This window comes from Calliphora vicina, chromosome 5 (assembly GCF_958450345.1).
Source record: "Calliphora vicina chromosome 5, idCalVici1.1, whole genome shotgun sequence".
In the NCBI taxonomy this organism is placed as follows: Eukaryota; Metazoa; Arthropoda; class Insecta; order Diptera; family Calliphoridae; genus Calliphora; species Calliphora vicina.
Window position 1 is genome coordinate 107,900,276 of NC_088784.1, and position 15,688 is coordinate 107,915,963.

The window sequence follows — 15,688 nt, forward strand, 5'->3', positions numbered from 1 at the left end:
ATATAGTACATTTTGTTTTTTAATTTATTTGTATTTTATTATAATGCAAGTAAATATTGGTTTTTATTCAACAATTCAATTAAATAATTGAATTTGAATTCTAATAATTCAATAACAAGAGTTTTTCTTTTTTTCTTTTTTGTATTATTACAAGTAATAATAATAATAATATGTAATAATAATATAACAAACTGTTAACTACTAAGTAATTAAATGTTAATTTAACAGTTGGGTTTACTGTTAATTTACAGTGGTATTTTGAAATTTTTGTTTAACAGCTTAACTTGTTTTCTACTTTACTGTGTGTTTAAGTGTTTTTATATTAAAATTTAAGTTTAACAAAATATTTTAACAAGAAACAAATGAAAAGAAAAGAAAAAGAAAGATAGAAAACAAGTTGATATAAATGTAACTAGTATTAATTTAACTTTTATTAAATATAATGTTTGTTATTTATAATGTTTTACTAACGCTTCTAAGGAAGATAGGTATCTACGTAGCTTTGTTTTACAAAAATATTTTTTTTTTCATGTTTTTGACATTTTTCTATTAATTTTTTTTTTTAACTAGAGGCTACATTTTGATTTAATTTTTTCTTTAATTTCTAAATTAGTATTATTTTATTTATTAAATTTTGTTTATTATTGCTTTTTTTATTTTTAAAACTTACGAAAGAGTCTAAATATTGTTTTTCTTTTTTTTGTAGTTTTAAAAAATAAAAATATATTTTTTTTGTGTTTAATATTTGTTGTATTTATACGTATAAATGAATGATTCTTATTAAAGAGTTTCTTTTTTATTTTTAATTGGTATTTAAGGTACTTTTATCATTTTGAATATAAACTCAAGGATTCGTGTATTTTATTTATTAAATTGTAAATATTATAGAATCCCTGTTTTTCAATGACCAGATTATTATAGAATTTGTTTAATTTAGTGTATGTGTCTGTCTTTCTTTGCGTTATCGCTCTTCAAGTGTGCACAGTGGTTGAAATGGCAGTGGCAAAAGTTTTACAAAAAAGTTAAAAACTTTTTTTTACATGTTTTCTACGCAAAATCATTTGTTTTTCATAAAAATTTGTTTTAAAAGCTTTTGTGTGAAAACAAATTTCGAAAAAGCTTTTTTTAGAAAGAAACTGGATTTTTAGTGAAAAAATATTTTCAAAGCCTTTTAATGAAAGCTATTTTCTATAAAATTGTTTAATGAAAAAATAAAGCTTTTTTACAAAAAAACATTTTTTGTCATAATATGTTTTGGTCATACTTTTGTATGAGAAAAACTTATCATGCCTTTTTGGGTGAAAAACATGTTTGCCTCAAAAAATTAGTTAAGTGGAAATAAAAATAAAAGATTTTTTAATAAAAGAAATAAACTCTAATTTAAAAAAAGCTATTTTGTAAATTTTTTCAATAAACAATTTTTTTATCAGAAAATATTTTGAAAAAATACATATTTCTTAAAAGCTTTTTTAATAAAAAAAGCTTTTTAATGACACAATTTAATAAAACAATTAATAAAAGCTTTTTTATTTAAAAAAAACCCTTTTTTCTATAAAAATCATAGATTTTTTTAATATTTTTATTAAAAAAGTTTTTACAATTTTTTTTTTTATTAAAAAAGCTTTTTTGAAATATTTTTTACTAAAAATGTTTTATAAACTAAATTTTAACAAAAAATATTTCATAAAAGCTTTTTAATAAAAAATTCATATCTCTTAAAAGCTTTTTAAAAAAATCTTCATAAAGGCTTTTTAAAAAAAAATCAATGGCGCAAAAGAGGCATGTTAGTATTTGTTTACGATTTAAGACATCTAAATCTAAACCAGATAGAGATTTAGATGTGATACACTGATTTGTATCACATATCATTTTCAATAGAGGCAGCTTTTTAAAAAAGTCTTCATAAAGGCTTTTTTTAACAAAAAAAACATTCTTTTAGTATGAAATACGAAAACAAAATATTTTTTAACAATAAAGCTTTTTTTGAGAATAAGCAATCCATTATTTATGATCACAATAAAGCCTAGTACTCTGTTCAAATTTGCGAAAAATTATGGTTTTTTCATGCGAAAAATTTTACATGCTGTTTGACAGCTAGCTGTTGGTTTTAATTTCGTGCGAAAGAAGTGCTGCGTATGTTATTTCGTGTGGAAAAATAAGGTTGCCACTTCGCACGAAATTTTGAACAGAGTACCTAGCTTAATGCTGCTGTCCGTCAGTTTAGTAGCAAATCGTTCTAAACTTATTTAAAAAGTGATACAAATTTTCGAAATTGCACAAAATTCAAATTTAAGCGAATTGATGAGCAACAATTTAGTAAAATTTTTAATTTTATTTTTAAATTCAAGACTTCATTGAAATGTGCGATTCCAAACCAGACTGCTGTGCGAATTCACTTTTTCAAAACTTGTTTATAATTCAAAAATACATAATTACTGTAAATTTTATTTAAAACTTTTTACCTCTCCCTCCTCCACTGTGCTTTGCTGAGTCTTTTTTTTTTGTTTTTGTTGACAACTATAAATCTATTTTATTAATTCTTTTGATAAAACTATTTAATGCAGTTTAAGGAGATTTATAGTTTGATTTTATTATGTTTGCAGTTGAAAAGTATTTTGGACTTAGTGTTACACCCAAATTATCACAAGGTTCAAACTTTGTTCAATCTCCATATAAAGTAAACTCTTTGTTAAATTAAATTGGAAATATTTCGATTTTAGGGCAAGTCCAAGGCCCCTTATATGATTTAGAAATTATATTGTAGTTTTAAGGTATTTTTTTGTAAAGTTTTAACATTATTTTTTTGTTTTTTATTTATTTTTTGTTAAATAAGTGCATCTATTGGTTTGTTATCATGCAGTTACTGTTACTGTTACAGTTTTGTTTTGTTTTCTTTTAAACTAAAATATATATTTGTTTTTTTTTTTTAAATCTGATAAATTTTGTTTTAATTTTTCAATTTTAAATCTAACGACTAACTATCACACTCCAATGTTTTTGTTTTGTTTTAATTTGTTATTAAATTTTTAGAATTTTTTTTTGTTGTTTTTACTTAAAATATTGCCATTGCCCATTTGTTGCTTTTTATGTTTTAAATGTATTTTTTGTAGTTTTGTTAAAAGAACAACTTACAACTAGTATTGGTTTTAGTTTGTTAAAATAATAATAATAAAAAGAAATAATAATATGTAATATTATTGTAATAAACAATTAAAATCATCATATGAAATGCCTCACTTCTGGCTCTTTCCGCATGTCTGCCCTTGTCTGACTAATTTTCTCCTAAGTTGACATTACTTACAAAGAGTTTTTCGCCTCACCGCCCGCTGCCGAAGATGTCGCATGAACATCCTTGTGCATTGGTTGCTATTGATGACTCTTGCTCAGTAGATGAGCATTGAATTCGTAGACATTGTTCAGCTGTTCGCCGCATATGTTGCACTTCCAGGGATTGCTCTCACAATGACAGCCCTTGTGCAGGAAATATAGAGTTTCATCGGGAAATTCGATGCCGCAAAAGAGGCATGCTAGTATTTGTTTGCGATTTAAGACACCTGAATCACTTTCGGGCCCCGTTGAGGTAATCGTACCATTGCAGATGGGCGTAGACGATGTGGCCGCTCCACATGTGGGCGTTAAACTGCTTTGTATCACATTATTATTTTCCATAGAGGCAGCATTACGGGTAATACGATTATTTGCTTTGGCGCAAATGCGCCGTTTTAGATCTTCTCTGAGCAGCGATTTCAGTGGCGATACCTGTAAGGGTTCATAAGAAATAAGTGGCATCTGAAATTAATTTAGGGAATTTATTAGCAAAACTTTACACTAATATTTAAATATTTTGAAAATCGATTGGAAACAAAATTTCATAATAAATATTAAAAGTCCTCTGGTCTTAAAAATTACAAACAAAGATTTAATAAAATATACACAGGTATTTATTGCAATCATTACATTTCAAAACTTTAACTATTTTAAGGAAAATGTTTACTGTGAAATCAAAGATTCGAATGAATTAATTCTTAATTAAATTTCCAAATTCAAATTAAATATATTCTTTTAAACATTTCATTAAAGCATTCTGCACGAATTAATTCGTTGTGTTAATTGCTTTGTGAATTCATTATTTTTAAAATTAATTCCTTATTGAATCATTCAAGATTTCTGTAATTCAAATCCATTACAAAATAGCTCAATAAAATCTATTGAATGATTAACATTTCTTCAATTCGAAGTTATGTTCGAAAATCCATTAAACCTGTTAAAATAAAATAAGATCATGCATAAAAAAATTCAAATTTAAGTTCGAAAACTCGAACTTATGTTCGAACAATTTTAAAAGCTGTTAAAATAATCTCTAAATCGTGAGGATTCTTAAAAAAACACTTTTAGTTTAATTTGAGACCAATTTCTTATATTTTTTAATTTCGAACTTAAAATTAAAAATGTTCAAAATTTTCAATTAAAATCACATTCGAAGTTATGTTCGAAAATTCTATAAAACTGTTAAAATAATCTCTAGATCATAAAAATGCAATATTATTATATTCGATAATTAAAATTTAAGTTCGAAAACTCGAACTTATGTTTGAAAAATTTTAAAAGCTGTTAAAATAATCTCTAAATCATAAGGATTCTTAAAAAACTACTTTTAGTTTAATTTGCGACCAATTGCTTACGTTTTTTAATTTCGAATTTAAAAGTTTGAAATGAAAAATTCAAAATGTTCATGAATTTTTAAGTATTTTTAATTAATTTTGAAAATTATTAAAAGCACAACAAAAAAAAATATTTTTATTTAATATTTGAATTAACAAAAATTTAAACATTCAAAGGTTGAATGAATTCTGTTATGAATTAACTCCATTATGAGTTAAATCAACGATTAATGAATTCTATTTAAATAAAAGCCTCTATATGAAACTAAAGAACTCGTATTTTTGGGAATGGATTTATGGAATGAATTACTGACATTTTTAATTCTGAATTAAGTTCAAATTTAATTAATTAATTCGAAGCTCTGTTTGAAATAACTGACTCATTTTGTTAAATGAAACGTAAGAAGAAACGTTTTCCTTTTACAAACAGAGTAGGGGTACCTAAATTTAGTATTAATTTCAAGTTTACCTTAATCAAAGATGTTAATCTCATATTGGGTGCTGAAAATTCCGATTCACTGCTATCGCCGCCATTCATGGTATCACCATTAATATTATTTTTACAGGCATCTTCACTCGGGGGCTCCTGTGTTTCCAAATTCAATACAAAAAAATCACACTTTACAAACTCGATTCTCAGTGATGAGGACTAAAGCCGTAATACTTGCCTGTTTGATGGGTATCAGACTGATGGAGGGTGTTATATGATTCTCATGATGATGATGTTTTGGCGATACTGATGTCATGGGTCCACAAAGGGGTCCGCTCGCACTGCTGCTTGTACTTGAAGGCAACGATTTGGCATTACAATCTAAGGGATGTTCCTGTGGTGGCATACTGCTAATGGTCAACGGTACCGGTGACTGCATAATAGTATCACGATCCTTCGGTCCTCCTCCACCGCCGCCTCCCTCGGTTGTGGTGCTTCCGGCCGTGTGGATGGTGGTGGATGCTGATGATGTGGCTGTGGTGTGACCCTGCAAATCAAACGCACGCAAAACGCATAAGAGCACATTCTCAACGGACGAACGAGAATAGAATGAAGTAGAGGAAGTCAATGAATTTACTACAGACTTAAGAGAATCATTAATATTGGAAGTTTGCTTTACATTGAATATGGCGTTATCCGAGAGGCCATTGTCGGGCAAGGTTGAGATCTCCACATGTGGTGTTAAATAGTGCATGGGTGGTGTAGCATTCTCCACGGAACGTAGCGACTCGCCGCTGTCGCTCTGGTGGCTGGGCATACTGTTGGCGGCGGCCGACACAATGGCCGCATTGGAATTGACAGCATTGGCAGCAGCTGCAGCCGCTGCTGCTACGGCATTCAGGCCGGTCGGCACAAAACCGGCAGCAGCGGCGGCGGCAGCTACTTGTGATGCCTGTGACTCCAGAGCGAGCAACAACGACGATGAACCGCCCGGTCCCGGATTATCCAAATCAATGCCATGTCTTTTAAATAAACAAAAAAAGTTAAAGTTATTGCCAAATTCATATGAAAACTAAGCTAAAAGCAAATAAATACCTGTTGAAAAAATGTATTCTCAGCGATTTCATAGAACCCGCTCGATAACTGCACAGGGGGCAAGTTTTGACGAGATCATGCTGTCCCACATGTTCATTTTGAAAATGAGCTCTCATGGCTATTTGACGTTGAAAACCGCGATTGCATATGGGACAATGATACGGCAGCGTTTTCGTATGTGTGGTAAAATGCTCCGCCAAATGATCTTTACGGAAGAATCTAAAACAATAAAAAAATTATTAATAATATTCAGTTGCAAACGAAATTATAAAATAAGCTTTTGCGTCTCAATGAAGTTCTTTTATTTACTGTACGACTCACCTCTTTTGGCACACTCTGCACTCGTAAGGCTTTACACCCGTATGCCTCATTTTGTGGCGCCTCATATTCGCACCATTTGAAAATTTCATATTGCACACATCACATTCGAATACTTTGCGTGAGGCTGGCTGTGAAGAAGTCGAAGAATTTGCGGCCGGACTACTGGCACTGCCATTGGCCATGGCACTGTTGCTGCCTGTAACCACACTGGGATGACTGTCTGACACACTTAATGCACTGGTTGGTGGTGGCGCACTGGCTGGGCTCTGTAAATTTTCCGGTTCACCATCTTCGTTTTTGAGACGGGCTGCTGAATTCGATAGACACTGTACGACATGCAAGAGCAGGGATGCTCTGGAACTGGTTTCGAAATTTTCACAGCGTTCACAGCGGAATGTAGTGAGAGATGGTGAACTGGCGGAATTCGTTGATAGATTTGTGGGCGATATGCTAACGTTGGCTGTGATGGGTGTATTTTGTAATTGTGATACAACTGGTTTATTGTCCGCCCCATTATCTGACGACGAAGAGGATTGTTCTTCAGAACTGTGATGATGATGTTGCAGATGCTGCTGTTGCTGGTGCTGCTGCTGTTGATGATGTTCCTTGAGACTGCGCAAGGCATGAGCGTGTAATGTATTGTGATGCAGTAAAGAGGCTGTTGTCGACATGTCTACAATGAGTCCATTATCTTTTAACGAGATATCCATCTGACCGGCAGAACTCATTGTGTCGGTCATTTTTCTGCAAATATACAAAAGGAAACAATTTGAAAACAATGTATTTACATATGTATGTATGTATTTATGTCTAAGTAGTCGGCTTTAGTATGTAGTTTTTATTTTTAATACGAGTTTGTACCAATAAAAATGTTAATTTATTCAAAAGCTGTAAATTGCACAAGTGTTTTATTTAACATTTGCCTGTATGTAATTTGTTTTGTAGTTATTTAGTGAAAAAAAATCTGTAATTTAATGACCAGTAAAGTGAATCTCTTTAAACTTGTTGCTTGTTGGCCATTTAAGCCAATTTACGTTCTGATTACAAACATTTTTTTATTGTCTGTGCTGTGTTGGTTTATTATTATTCTATGTCTGATTGCGTAAACTAACAATTGCGAATGCAATTTATGGAAAATGTTAGATTTGGTAGTTTATAATTGATTTAACCTAAAACTTATAGAAATAATTGTTGTTGTTGAGCTGCTAAAATATCACAGTTCAAAAATTGTTTTCAACATCAACGTTTTCAATTGATCAAAATCTAATTGTAGAATACTTTTGCACTAAAACATTTGCGGCAACATGTTTTCTTTACAAATGTTGCTGCAAAGTTTTGCCATAAACTTGTTGCCGCAAAATTTGTTTGAAACAACATTTTAACTAAAACAATTTTTGTGTTAACATGTTGTTGCAATACATTTCTTAGCAACATGTTGCTGCAATATATTTCCTAGTAACATGTTGTGGCAAAATATTTATTAACAACATGTTGCAGAAATATTTTTCCTAGGAACATTTTGCTAAAATATATTTCCCATCAACATGTTGCTCCAATATATTTCCTAGCAACATGTTGCTGAAATATATTTTCTAGAAACATGTTTCTGGAACATATTTTCTAGCAACATGTTGCTAGAATATTTTGCCTAGCAACATGTTGCAAGAAATTATTTTGTCGCTAAGAAATATTTTGTCGCAACATTTTGCTGAAATATATTTCCTAGCAACATGTTGCTGAAACATATTTTCTAGCAACATGTTGCTGAAACATATTTTCTAGCAACATGTTTCTGAAACATATTTTCTAGCAACATGTTTCTGAAACATATTTTCTAGCAACATGTTTCTGAAACATATTTTCTAGTAACATGTTTCTGAAACATATTTTCTAGCAACATGTTTCTGAAACATATTTTCTAGCAACATGTTGCTGAAACTAATTTTCTAGCAACATGTTGCTGGAATATATTTCATATCAACATGTTGCTGGAATATATTTCCTAGCAGCATGTTGCTGGAATTATTGCCTAGCAACATGATGCTGAAACATATTTTCTAGCAACTTGTTTCTAGATATTTTATAGTAACATGTTGCTGAAACAAATTTTTTTAACAATATTTTGATATTTGATTTGATTTTCTATAAACATTTAGCTTCTTTTTTTAAACATGTTGCTGTAAAGTTTAGTTTTTTTAAATTTTAAAGACATTTTGATCGTTTTGTTATGTTAGAAAATTCTAAAACAAAAATATAAGAACAAACAACTAATAAAACTAATATAAAGCTCGTATTTCTATATTTACTAGGGTATTCAATCGATTAACCGTTAATCGGTTAACCGATAAATTTTTGTCGGTAAACTGTTGGAATAATTTAAAATTTACGATTTTCAAATAACGAATAAACCGATTAATTTGTGTCGATTAACCGATTAACCGATTAACCGAAATATTTTTTTTTGCACTTTATACAGAAATATTTTTTAAATTTTATTTCTTAACTCATGAACATTCCCTTCTAGCAATAGTTTTTTGAAGTATAGTATGAAAACTGAAACTAAGGAATTTGGAAATGACATTTTTTCTAGAATATTCTATGATGAACTTTGTCCTAATGAGTAGAAGGACGACATGGTAATAGACGAAACTAAAAAATCGTTTAAAATGGAAGCATTTAAATTACATTCTTTTTTTAAAAGATTATTTCAGAAGATCTCCCTAAAATCGAAAAAAGAACTCACATGTGTATTTATTTATTGTTTGGTTTGTTTTTTAAGTTTTTGTTCTTTTTAAAAAACACGAATAAAAATTCGTGTTTTTCTTTTCAATTTAAAATTAAAATAGAAATTATTCGATTAATCGAATAATTTAATATTAACCGATTAAATCTAAAACCCGATTAATTATTTGCCCGATTAATCCAGAAACCCGATTAATTGAATACCCTATTATTTGCCCTCTTTTTACAATTACGAAACATTATTTCTGTTCTACAAACAATCTGTTACACTTAACAATTTAATTTTTGACCCAATATTTCAGTAAAATGAAACCAGTTTAGCACAGACATTTAATTGATCCGGTTTGAAATACAACCAACATGCGAGTACATAAATGGACAGTGGAATAGAACAGAATTAGGATTGCTTTCACTAATTGCTGAGGTTTTGAGGTCAATGTTATTGGATGTGATGGTTGGTGCGTTCTTCGTTCGGTCGCTGTTGCTTAAGAGTGAAATTTGTCTGTGCTATTTTACAATGGAAACAACATTTCTCAAGCAATTGGTCATTCATTCATACGTTTTTGCACACTAAACAACTGGCTGAAATTCTTACTGGTTACAAGACCATATAGCAAACATTAATGATATTTATTTGTGTCTGAGTTTGTGTTTATTTTTGTATGAATTAATATAATAAATGTTACTCAATTCTAGTATTAGATACAAAAACCCATTAAAGCCAAACATCAACCAAATAAAATACAAAAAACAGCAACAATAATAATAACAAATGGCCAAGATTGCAACACAAGACATCTTTTTTGAAGCTCAGTTTTATTTTACGAAACACGTCTATTTTCGCAATATACAAAATCTGTTCAATAACTTCTATATGCACAAGTGCGCTTTTCACACGACTGCATCTAATGCCAAAAACAACAACCAACAGCAACAACAAAATAAACCTAAAATAATAATAAAACGAATAAAAAAAAAAGAATTCTTTAAGTTCGTCCCCTCTTGCGTCACCACCTCCATCATACGTACTTCTATCTATAAAAGATTTGGTAACCACCTGATGGCATACAAAACCAAAAAAAAAAACACAAAAAAAACGGCTTACAGAGTCAATGTTCAAAGGAGCTTTGCCACAGCCAAACATTTGGTTAAGACAACGACGCGACTCAGCCAGCAACTGCGCGTCTGCGGCTGCAACATTTCGAACAACGAACGAACAGGGTTGGGAAATCATATAAAACTAGTTTACGACTGTCAGGCAAACCGAGAGACAAAAGCAGACAGAGAGACAAACAGACAAATTGCCAAAACTGGCAAATGGTTTACTTCTGTGTGGATGTCTATATGTGCATACTGCATGCATGAATGACGTGCATACATATGTATTCATGCATGCTTAACAACCAACAACAACAACATTAACATTAGAAACAACCAACATTGTTGGTTGTCGATGATGGCAAATTGTCTACGGGCCTGCGTGTGGTAGAATTAAATCAGGGGTTCCCATTCTGTTTCAGTTTTATTATGTATTTTGGAATTTTAATTTATGAGATGTAGGGAAATTTTGCTATTGACCTTGATAGAAACAAGACTTTGAGTATTTTTTATACCATTCGTCAAAAATGAATGTGGGTCTTGTTACACATTATTATATATTCTGGGTCCTCATAAGATTCTAAAACGATCTCGCTGGCTTTAATTTTCCACAAATACTCTCTGTTGATTTGATATTGAAAATGGGCAATATAAGTCCATGATTTCACTTAGTCCCCACACAAATATCCCCGGAATACTGTTTGAGCAGCCATAAATATGTTGCTTATAATGCAATCCTGATAAAATTTTGCACAAATTAGTTCTTAGTACTCTGAAATTATACTGTAAAGTATGTATAGCGAAATCGGGAAACATTTTTCTTTAGTTCCCCTTCAATGTCCGTCTCTTATATTAATTGGTACAATAACTTCTGTCTTATTAATACCGAATTTTATTATGATACCAAAATTGATTTAATTTTTTGGAGGATGACTTATTTGGGTGCTAAATGAAATACATGATGGCAGGTTTACATTAGAGTTAGGTTAAATTAAGAACCGGTCCTCACCGCTATATGGGCGCAAGTGTTAATTGTGAACCGGTTTTTTTTAAATTTTCCAATATAATTTTCATTATACACAAAATTATCTACAAAAACAAGTGTTATACACAAAATTTTCCTTAGAAAACTGTTATAAACATAATTTTCTATAATAAAAACTGCTATAGAAAAAAACTGTTATACAAAAAATTTTCTTGAAAAAATCTGTTGTACACAAAATTTAGATAATTGGTCAATTCACAAAGTTTCTTATCATGTCATATTGTCATAATGTCCTAATATTTCACAATGGTTTTTATAGCTTTTCAAGCAAAAAATGTCCTAAAATAATACTACTCTGTATGCTTATTGTGTTATCGTAACCAACCAGCAGAGACCTGCGCCGAATGCCTAAGAGTCGGTTAAGCTGAGCTGCCGAGTCGTATTATATTAGGACATTATGACAATATGACTGATATGAGGCCTTGTGAATTGACCAAATATTTATAGAAAAATGTTTATACACACAATTTTCTAGAGAAAAAGCTTTTATACACAAAATTTTCTATGAAGAAAAAACTGTTATATACAACTTTTTATATAGAAAAATACAATTATAAATTGATTCAAAACATTGGCCATTGTTAGCTATGATCTTTACCCATCTTTCTGGCAACATATGGATTCCGAGCCAAAAGAACTACTCATCTTTTGAGGCCAAGAACAAATCAAGCCAATATCGGATACTCTGTTCCAGAGTGAAGCGTATCCCAGAGAGAGCGTTCTGCATCGATCGAAACAAATAGTACTCGGACGGGGCACGGACTATAAATCGGGTGAGGCAAAACTTCTCAAACACTTATTTCTAAATATTTTTTGAGAGGTATTGCAACAGGTGACCGCAACATTACGGTCTAATATCTGGTCACATATTCTGGTGGTTTTTCGGACAATGCTTGCTTTAAACGAATCAGCAGCGTTCGGTACAGGTTCCATGTGCTGATCTGTTCCCACCAAATACACACGCAGAGAAAAAATATAGTTGGGCATGGTTACTGTAACCATTTCAATATTGTTACAAGTTTTTTAACTATTTATAGCCACAGTAACCATTTACATGATTGTGGTAACCATAATATGATTAATTTACGATTAACATGATTGTATCAACCATATATATGGTTACAGTAAACAAATATATGTTTGTTACAACCATTCATATGATAAAGGACTTATCATATTATGTTGCTCTCGGCTTAAGGCTTATCATAATCTGAGAACAACATATTATGATAAAATTATTCATCATAAATATGGTTGCCACAAACATATATTTGTTTACTGTAACCATATATATGGTTGATACAATCATGTGAATCATAAATTAACCATATTATGGTTACCACAATCATGTAAATGGTTACTGTGACTATAATATTGTTAAAAACCTTGTAACACTATTTAAATGGTTACAGTACCATGTCCAATTATATTTTTTCTCTGCGTGCAGAGAATTACCTCAGCGCCACGGATATTTGGCTTTGGTGTTGATTCGGCTGTTTGGACGGGCTTCACAAACGATCTCTTACGCTTCGGTTTATCGAAATGGATCCATTTTTCATCGCAAGTAATGATTTTCTTTTATGATCTCTCACTTTCAATTCATATGATACCCAATTTCCCAGATTTTGGAGGAATCCTGCTGCTGGATTAATGCTTCCAATTCTTGATCTTCAAACTTTTTTGGCTGGCCTGGGCGCTCTTTGTCTTCCGTGTCAAAATCACCACTTATGAACCGAACGAACCATCTCTCGCACGTTGAAACCGATGGAACACATTCACCATATCTCCTTATCCCGGGAATTTCCGGTACAAATTTCGCGGGAATTTTGCCAATTTTTCACTACCCGATTTCCGGGATTATTAGTCGGGAATCCCGGGAATTAAAAACTGGCGAAAATACAAAGAAAACATGTTATAACTGTATTTTTTCACTAAAAAACCGTGAAATGTTTTTTTTACAGTTCTTGCTTATAGTATGTCGGCAATAATAGACCGATTATTATTTATATTTAAAAAAAGATTTAATTTTTTATAGAATTTATTTCTTATTGAATCATTCTAACTTCTTAAAATTTCTTCTTCAAATCCATAACAAAATAGCTTCAAAAATGTATGAAATGATTAAATTTTTCTTCAATTCAAATCTATTACAAAATGGTTTATGACAATTTTTTTAAATTAATTTTGTAAATGATAAAAACAAAACTGAATCAAGAAAAAAAAATGTTAACTCAATTTGAATTAACAAAAAATTAATCATTCAAAGTTTGAATAAATTCTCTTATTTATTAACTACAAAATTAATTTAGTTTAAACAAAGGCTTTTGAATGAATTTAAAAAATTAAATATTGAGAATGGATTTATGGAATGAAAGGCTGATATTTTTTAATTACGGATTAAGATTTTAGTGAATTAAGCTCAAATTGTATTAATTAATTCGAAGCTCTAAACGAAATTAAATAGATTTTAGAAAAAAAAGTTTAATAGAGGAATTAACATTAATTTGATGGAGGATGAACACGAAGAACATGAGTTCCAAGTGAATGCTGAAAAATTTTATCATGCCAGGCCTAACTACCTGGCAGACATGGAGGATAATGAATATTTCAAAAGATTCCGGCTGTCGATGGCCACGTTAAACAGCTGATTTATGTAAACATGTTGTCAATTGAAGGCAGGGTTCCCAACTTTCACATATATTTTGAGAGGTATTGCCAACTGAAAATAATATTTTTTGTCGGTATATTGAGAAAAACAAAATTGATAACGGACAGTTTATCGGCCTAATAAATTTATGTCGACATTTAGTAACAGGCAGTTTGTCGATACATTGAGAAAACGGGCCTAAGTTTGTATACGAAATTTGGCTATAATATTCCTAATTTGCATTATAATTCTATATTTCGGGAATAGCCGGGTACACGGGAATGTAGAACAATAATTTCCCGATTCCCGGGATTCAAAAAAGGACGGGAAATTAAAAACCCTAACCATAACCTTTGTTGAACAATCGGTGTGCTTCAGCGCACTCTTTTTCAAATTAAATAAGTAAAGCAAAACTTCCCGCATATGAAATTTTACATTTTCGAAGCAAAGAAAACTTTGTTGTTTACACTATAATGTTCAATAACAAAGTGAGAATAAATGACAGATATGTACCCTTCAAAATGACATGTAAGTTATTAAAAACAAAAACCGCGTTCAAAAGATATGCCATCTATTGTAAATACCTTATTTTTAAGTCAAACACCCAAAAAAAAATATTGTAAAATACTGTTATACACACAATATTCCACAAAGAGTAAAGTTAACGCGCAATTCCGAAATGGACCGATTTCAACCATTTAGGGTTCATAAATGAAATCGACTTAGAAAGTGATTTTGAGTCTAACGTTTTGCTCCCGTTTTTTTCGTTTTCAATTGTCTTTAAAAGAAAAACTAAAGTTGCCCTGTTCTACTTTCTATCCTTTTTTTCACGAACATCTTTATAATTTGAAACACGATCATGTGTGGCTGTATTTGTAATATTTAGTGTATGTGTTTGGGTATATGTGAGTTTGTGCTCATTATGGTTTGTTTTTGGAACGCATCCAATTAACATTGAATATTGTGTCAAAGCAGCATTAACAACATTTAAACAAGCGCAACAGCAGCAAAACAAAACGTTACCAGCATTTGAAATTATGAAATACAGACTGACCAAACCAACGATATTGATATGATTTATGAGTTTAAGGTGTATAATTAATAACAACAACAAAGAACTATAAAAAATACATGTCTTATCACGTCTTTATAATGGATTAGTAGTGAATGAATTTGAAAAAAAAATTTAAAAAAAAAATACGCACTTTATAGCAAGTGTGTGGTTGGGTTGTATTATAAAAACTGGATCAAAATAAACCATTAAAAATACATCTAGCAATAATCAAAGAAAATAAATGTTTGTTGTTTTTCAAAGAGTATTTCAAAAAAACAAAGTATCTAAAAGAAGCAGCAGCTACCCATTAATTTACATGTTTAAGTATAAAAAGATTTGGGAACATGTTTGTTTGTTGGTTGGTTTGTTTGCTTGTATGAATGAAGAGCTAAATTTAAGTAGCAAAAACAAAAAACAAACTAAAATAATTATTAATAGATTCATGGTGTTTTTTTTTTCTTCATCTTTTTTGTCTTTCTTTAAGTGTAACTATTTATGAATATCGTCACCTAAAATGCAAAACAACGTATCATCAAAAAATTCGAAATTGATTTTATTATTGATTACGATTCACTACATTATAATACATATGTGT

The 15,688-nt window shown here is 30.5% G+C and overlaps 1 protein-coding gene across 1 annotated transcript in view; it reads right to left on the reverse strand.

Moving 5' to 3' along the window:
* Positions 1-1,903: 1,903 nt before the first annotated feature.
* Positions 1,904-15,688, reverse strand: part of LOC135961946 (uncharacterized) — a 40,170-nt gene continuing 26,385 nt past the window's right edge. Inside the window, exons 2-6 of the mRNA XM_065513600.1 lie at positions 6,508-7,251; positions 6,187-6,405; positions 5,330-6,113; positions 5,131-5,247; positions 1,904-3,789 (exon numbers count right to left, since the gene is read on the reverse strand). Coding sequence (XP_065369672.1) covers positions 3,367-3,789; positions 5,131-5,247; positions 5,330-6,113; positions 6,187-6,405; positions 6,508-7,247 — 2,283 coding nt within the window. The 5' untranslated portion in view covers positions 7,248-7,251 and the 3' untranslated portion in view covers positions 1,904-3,366. The remainder of the gene's footprint in view (positions 3,790-5,130; positions 5,248-5,329; positions 6,114-6,186; positions 6,406-6,507; positions 7,252-15,688) is intronic.